Source organism: Brugia malayi, assembly GCF_000002995.4.
Source record: "Brugia malayi strain FR3 genome assembly, contig: Bm_v4_Chr2_contig_001, whole genome shotgun sequence".
Lineage (NCBI taxonomy): Eukaryota > Metazoa > Nematoda > Chromadorea > Rhabditida > Onchocercidae > Brugia > Brugia malayi.
This window is the reverse complement of record NW_025062476.1, coordinates 6,704,723-6,711,865: the sequence shown is the minus strand read 5'-3', so window position 1 is coordinate 6,711,865 and position 7,143 is coordinate 6,704,723. Positions and strand designations below refer to the sequence as shown.

Sequence of the window (7,143 nt, the reverse complement as noted above, 5' to 3'; positions counted from 1 at the left end):
TATATATACATGATTATGAAGTATTGTGAGACTGACATAAAAATAACTTTAAAGTATGGAAAATACAGCATTTAATAAGCTCGATGAGTTGAGAAAATTTTAAAGAAGCAGGCAAAGTCTCCAAAAATCTCGAGTTCTATCAGTAAAAAGTCAACATTTCGTAAACAGTACGAAAATAATTCTTACCGGACTGACATATTATTTTTAACTAGTTCCTGCCAACTAGTAACAACATCTCTATTATTTTTCATATTTTCTTAATAACTTGGACTGTAATAATGAGGTAGAACAAGACAGAAATCATATAATATGAATGCAGGCTTCATGGAAATAATTTTGATAACAGCGAGTTTTCTTTCTGCTATTCATATTTTCACCTAAATTAAAATAACAGTGGAGAGAATAAATATCCTAATCAAAAATGACGAATAAACAGTCATAATACAGCAAGAATGGTCGAAGAATCGTCCAGAAAACTGAAAACTGAGATCATTGAGAACAGAGGAAATAATAAAGTATCAACAATAATCATTCTACACAAGCAACAGAAAACAACAATAACAATAGTAACAATGCGGTTCACTGCATGAACTTTATACGAATGGTGAATAAGAATATGCATTTAGAAAGAAGCCAGATTCTTTTAGTCAGATTCCTCACTTGCTGCATCATCGCCGGAATAGTTGAAATGTGATGTTCCTTGATGACGCATCAACGATGCTGTTGTCATTGTATTATTACTCGTTCTAGTTGCCGTATTTTGCAAACGAGTTTTCGGTGAACGGTTATGATTTCCACCAGATACTAAGTGAGTACTTCCTAAAACTAGAAAGCTTTAGTTGAATTTCAACTTGTGTGTAATTCAGCAAATTCAATGGGTCAACAATCACTTTATAGAGCTTTCTAGGGGTTTGAATTCAAAACTTGAGAAATATTCTAATGATAAGAGCAAAACCTCAGCATGCAAGCATACTATAATAAGTTACCGCACCAACTTGGTAAGGATGCACTCCGTTCAACGTCATCATTGTTTGCATTGGAGCTGGTGAAGGTACCGAAAAGGCTGTAGTAGCCATACTTGGAGCAGTTCCAAGTGAAGTATTGCCGGTAGTACCACGTAATAAACTAAGCGATGGAGTTGATGATGACTGCCTGCTGCCTCGATTTGCAGCAGCACTTGAGTCTAAAATGAAGCAGAAGTGACCGAAGCGAAATATCCAATCGAAATGCTTTCATTTCCGCATATTGATTAGATTAGAACATACCGGAATGCGAACTGCCAGGATGATTTTGCTGGTGTGAAAGTACAGACTGCGATGGACTTGTGAGTGACCAAGTCTGCAGACGTGAATAAAGTTCACTGAATGTTGGCCGTCGTTCTGGATGCTCATGCCAACACTCTACCATTAAACTGCAACACGATCACTTATCAATTAGAATTTTTCTTCGAAGGGAGAAAAATGGGTTCATCTCACAAAAATGGAATAAGATATCTGACTTAATAGTTAATTGACCAATCAAAATAAGTTTTCTATTCAACAATGTTTTATTTGTTATTTCAACCTTCCAATACCTATATATATTAGTTGGGCAGTTCTGTGGACATTCTAGTAGACTTCGCACACAGATCAATTCGATAACATCCTGATTTGAGTAACTCTCATATGGCTGCCTTCCGTACGAGTAAATTTCCCATAAAGTTACTCCAAACGACCAAACATCAGTTGCTTCATTGAAACGACCGCACTGAATTGCTTCTTGTGACATCCAGCGAACTGGTAACCAAGTTCGATGCATTACCTGCGAAAATCATCTTCAATGTTATAGTATTTATTGCAGATTTAGAAAATCATAGCTGTTTGTCAAAATCCGAAGTAATTTAAAAATCAGAGACACTAGCTTTTTCAAAAATAGAAATAAAGCCTAAAGAAGTGTATTAAAAAACAAATAAAAATCCATTTATTCTAAAACATCAACTTTATAAAATTGTGTAATACTGTCAGCCATCATTATTATAATTTCATAATAAACCTTATAGTAGTCCTTCTCATAGCAATTTCGGACTAAACCAAAATCAGCAATTTTAATAACTCGCTGATCAGCCACGAGACAATTTCTGGCTGCTAAATCACGATGTACGAAATTCATACTCGATAAATACTTCATACCATATGCAATCTTAAACATAGCAAAAGTTAGCTGAATTCATCTCTTATAAATTTTGACAAACCGAAATATCTCTAAGCAAGTGTTTCTTCTACCCCTTCAACGAGATCGTTGAGTAAAAAAAAAAGGATATACAAATAATTACCTGGAGGGCAATACGCAAGAAATCTTCATTATCAGCGATGATCCGCTCTTGATCTATTACTTGCTCATATCTGCACAAATTATTTATTATGAATGTAAGGTATAAATAGTCAATATATGCAACTTCTCCGATATGCTAATTTCCCAACAAACTTACCAAAAATATTCAAATACTAGGAATAAGAATTGCTGCTGCATCAGGATAAAAAATATCCCTCAGTTAAGAATGTAACCTTCAAAGTTGAAGTTTCTCACTTAAAAACGTCATTTTGAAAAACCGAAAAACAGTAGTTCATGTTTGTTGGTGTGGAAAAAAGTCGAAACAAAACTTACAGTCCAGTGGAAATATACGTTTATCAAAAAGCCTAGACAGATAGTTGAAGATGAAAGTTTTAAAGAGAATGACACAAACCCATTAGTTTTTGGCGCTCGGAGAAGCAGAAAGTCATGAAGATCACCATGTACCATGTATTCAAATACAGCACTCAGCTGCTGTGTATCAAAGTAACAAACACCAAGTAAACGCACAACATTTGGATGATCGAAAGGTGCTATCGTACGGATTTCTTCCTCAAAATTTTGTCTTTCCACTGCACTGCTTCCAGATTTCAACGATTTCACTGCCACCTACAAAAGGCTTCAACAGTGGATGATAGTTACAAATAACGGTACACATTCCTGTTCCTACTCAATAATTAAAGCGTTTAGCTCCAAGTTGCATTAATTATAAATAATGCAAAAATCATTTGGAATTTCTTATATCACAATAAAAATAAACAAGAAGGGGAAGAAAATATGTACTTTATTTACAAGTGCTCTATTTGTTTGTCACAGTTTTGAGAAATGAAAAAGTCAGCGGTACAAAAAAAAGCACCCAACCTGTATTGGTTCGCCATTAAGAAGTGAACCATGCCAACTGCCATTGTGTATCATACCAAACTGTCCTTCGCCAATCAAATCGCCGATTTGCAACTGGAATTTGTTTTATCTTAGCGATTAAATAAACTTACCTTGTTATATGAAAAAAAAAAGAGAGAGAAGTGAAATAATATAGAAAATTTATTCTATTTACAATTAAAAGCAGAATAAAACATAGCTAAGGCCAAAATACCATCGTAATCATTCACTATTACCCCGTCAATAAACTGCCATAAATATAATTTGCAAAAAAATGCTGACCTGACTAGACTGTATTTCAGGAATTTGATAAGGCTCAACGGAAGGCTCAGTTGAAGGTCTTGGACTGTACTGAGCATAACTACCAGAATGATGATGTTGCATAAAAGTAGTGCTATTTGTTGGTGCTTGTATCAACGAAGAAAGTTCGAAAGCTGCATTGTTTGGATCAGTGTTTGCTGTACCATTCAGTTTCCGATAATACGTGCTGTTTACAGCACTGAAAATATTTTTACAACTTGATTATATGTAATCATTCTTCAACTCATCAAGATATTAAGAAGAACGCACTACAATAGTCCTTTATGATTTCATTTAGTTTAAGAGATGATAAATGAACCTGCTTGCAATACTGCATCCATTACAGTTTTGTAACCCATTTTTCTTGATAGCTGATGAACTTGCTGCTTCGCTACGTCTTCTTCGACAACAACAATAACAACACAGAAGAATCAGACTAAAAATGAAAAATCCAAAACCACCAAGTATTGCTAGCTGCCAAGGAGACGACAGGTTTGACCAAATGTCCGATATATCTCCGATTATAGAACCCTGAAAATAAACTTTCGGAACGTCCTAAATGATGATTTTAACATTTTTCATATAGGAGTTTGATTAGATTGCATATATGAACACAATTCATTATTTAACAGATATATTCTAGCTCAAATATAAATAGACATAGATATAGATAGACAATTAATTACTTCATAAGTCTTATTTGGGAAAAAGAAACAAATATGCAGTATAAAATACAAACATCATCATCAATGGTTCCCATCACTTCTCGATCCCTTAAGTAAGGATACATACTAGGAGGACACTGACTGATATCACAGTATTCTTCTTGTCCATTTGGATGAGTAAAACACCATGGAGAGCTTTTCTTACCACCAGGATTGCGACAATGATTCCTGCTAGTTCGCAAGGATGGATACCGATCAATATTGAATTCTCTGCAATAACCTATTTATTACCTTTTTTATAACAATTTTTCAACGACAAAAATTTGTTATTTTGGAAAATTTTATTGTTTAATTTATAGGAAGTGTGATTCCATTTCATACAAAACTTTAATGAATGTTTTATTTCAAACAAAAAATTTTAATTTCGTAGTACTGCATCCGCAAAGATACAATGATACCTTTTAAGCAGCATAGGAAAGCATCAGCGCAGGGAAGTAGATGTCTACTTCAATCTAATCATAATAAATGTTTAACAACAAAGACCAAACTACCTTGAGGAGCTCTGTGTCCAATTCATGCAACGCTTTCCAGATTTTGTTAAAGAAGCATTACCTTCGTAAGTTTTACCGCTATCCATATAACACCAATGCGGTAACTCTTTCGGAAAATCAGGAGACAAGTCAGTATTACCCTCAGACTATAAATAAAATATATTTTTAATCTCCGAAAATTACAATATCCATCATAGTTACACAGTTTACATCTCTAAGAAATTTTGTTTATAATACGTTTTCTGCAAAAAATTAAAAGATAACCTGATCAGCAACACTAATAATTGGTATGCAGTATTCCGCTTTCGGATTTAACGACTGACATTTGGGAAGAAGAGCTTTGGGATCGTCGCCAACCAAGTCATGTTCAGCTGCTAGTGCTAATTCTTTAGGACATAGATCTGCCTGAAATACAACACTGTTCGCATATTTGCTAGCTTGGTTTCAACGAAAAGTTTAATATTGCTCAACTCTAAGGCAGCAAAAATAAACCTGCAACGCATCGCAATCCTTCCGACAAATCGTTAATATATTAGGCATACCGGATGTGGCTCGATAGTCTGTTCCGGGTCCTCTATCACATATTTTATACATATGATAGCATGCGACAGCATGAGAATAGTGTTTACACTGTGCCGATATGACCGGGCTACTGTTAATGAACATCATCGCTGCCCGAAGATTGCGATCTATAATAAGATTTAAAAATTAGACGACAAAACTGCTGAAATATTGCATAATGATTTCCATCATATTTCACTCAAATTCAATTAGAAATATCGGAACTACAACGAGAGTAATTTCTGAAGGTACTTTCCATATTCGAATTGTGCAGAAAAGCTTATTAATCGAATGCAACATTTCCATAATCATAAGCTGCATTTTATTACACTAAAAATGTAATGATGGATGGAAATGAGAAAATACCAACCGACATCGTACATGTCCTCTCTGTTATCGCTTACGATCATAACATGTCGACCGGTGAGGTATTCACGACATGCTTCACCTCGGTATACAATACAATCGCCAACGTTCGCATTCAGTCCGTCGAGCCACCGGTCACTTGGAGCTATTGGTGCATATCCTGGTCCCGCTGCATTATTTGGGACATTCCAAAGACTGTCCTCGGATTCCTCCTCACTTTGCAATCGTCCTAAACCACCGGACATTGATGAACCTGGTCCTTCGAAATCCTGCATAATCAAACTTTTTGCATTATTCTCCTCAAGCTAGAGAATCACATAACGACGTCAGAATCACCTGTGCCATAATTGAGAAAATGGCACAGTCATGAATTACTCAATGATAGAAAATTTTAATATATTGAATGACAAAACTAAAAAATTCCTTTTAAAAACAATGCACCTCTTCAAAATATTCTTCGTTTTGGAAATTACTGATTCTCGACGTCGATTTTCCCTTCAACTTGTTAATATTCGAGGATTTCCCATCGAGAACGTTACTGACCTGAAATCAATGATGACCCAAATATAATGGAGCCAACTTATAGGAACATATTTAAATTTCTCCAATAACTAGGAGATGAAAAGCTTAGATTAGGAACATAATGAAAAATTAAGTTTAATATATAAGCAAACGGTCTTTAGAGAAATGTACATAAGTGTTCTGATACATTCAAAAATGCAGTAATAAATTTGATTTAAAGATGATTTAGTGTTAGAGCCACGATTGCTGACTGGTTAGCAGGATGTATGTTGAACAATGGCTAACATGAGGAAAAGGCGGAAATGAACAGCTGCATCCGCTGCACAGATAATGGACAGTCAGGAAGACTACTAAAGGGTCATAGGTTAGTGTTGAACAGACAAGCACAAAGATAATAAAAGCTTTAAAGAAACACCGATTTATAACGTTTTCCATTTGCTTCCTCACAAACATACATAGTCTAGATTTGGAAAAGATTAAACAAATTTGAAAAAAAAAGGAAAAAATGGAAAAACTTACAAATGTTTCAAATGACTGAATAATGTTAGGAAAATAGAACATTTGTAGAAATTCAAGCACACAAACCTGAGAAGCAAAAGGATATACGCTAATTTTAAAAAGGCAGTTGCAAAATGAAGCAAGAAGCGCTGATTCGTTTGGAAAACGACATCAGTGATCAATGATCAATTGCGTTTTATGTAATTCCAAACTGCCAGTCCCATTTAAAACAATTATTGAATTTGAATTATTGAGGTTCCTCTTAAGAGCTTGCAATTTAAGAATTCAGCTTTAGTTTAATTTTAACAGCTGGAGCACTTGACAACATTAATGATTTAATGTGAAACAAATTATGTTGGAACACTTTCTATGAGCAGCAGCATGTCTTATCATTGTAAATGAATTGATATGAAAAACAAACACCCTTCCGCCATAATCAAATAAAAGAGTTTCCCTTAACTTTCTGAGCCTTT

The 7,143-nt window shown here is 34.6% G+C and overlaps 1 protein-coding gene across 5 annotated transcripts in view; it reads right to left on the bottom strand.

The window, feature by feature from the left end:
* Window positions 1–643: 643 nt before the first annotated feature.
* Window positions 644–7,143, bottom strand: part of Bma-cam-1 (Uncharacterized protein) — a gene marked incomplete at both ends in the record, with an annotated part of 28,831 nt that continues 22,331 nt past the window's right edge. For 3 of the 5 annotated variants that reach the window (XM_043078687.1, XM_043078689.1, XM_043078691.1), the window contains 16 exons: window positions 644–819; window positions 992–1,183; window positions 1,266–1,411; window positions 1,574–1,800; window positions 2,032–2,178; window positions 2,312–2,381; window positions 2,723–2,937; window positions 3,190–3,282; window positions 3,490–3,706; window positions 3,827–4,038; window positions 4,247–4,442; window positions 4,724–4,869; window positions 4,988–5,128; window positions 5,216–5,412; window positions 5,655–5,919; window positions 6,092–6,193. In XM_043078687.1, the coding sequence (XP_042934621.1) occupies window positions 644–819; window positions 992–1,183; window positions 1,266–1,411; window positions 1,574–1,800; window positions 2,032–2,178; window positions 2,312–2,381; window positions 2,723–2,937; window positions 3,190–3,282; window positions 3,490–3,706; window positions 3,827–4,038; window positions 4,247–4,442; window positions 4,724–4,869; window positions 4,988–5,128; window positions 5,216–5,412; window positions 5,655–5,919; window positions 6,092–6,193 (2,742 nt within the window). The remainder of the gene's footprint in view (window positions 820–991; window positions 1,184–1,265; window positions 1,412–1,573; window positions 1,801–2,031; window positions 2,179–2,311; window positions 2,382–2,722; window positions 2,938–3,189; window positions 3,283–3,489; window positions 3,707–3,826; window positions 4,039–4,246; window positions 4,443–4,723; window positions 4,870–4,987; window positions 5,129–5,215; window positions 5,413–5,654; window positions 5,920–6,091; window positions 6,194–7,143) is intronic. The other 2 variants (XM_043078688.1, XM_043078690.1) reach the window with 1 other exon arrangement.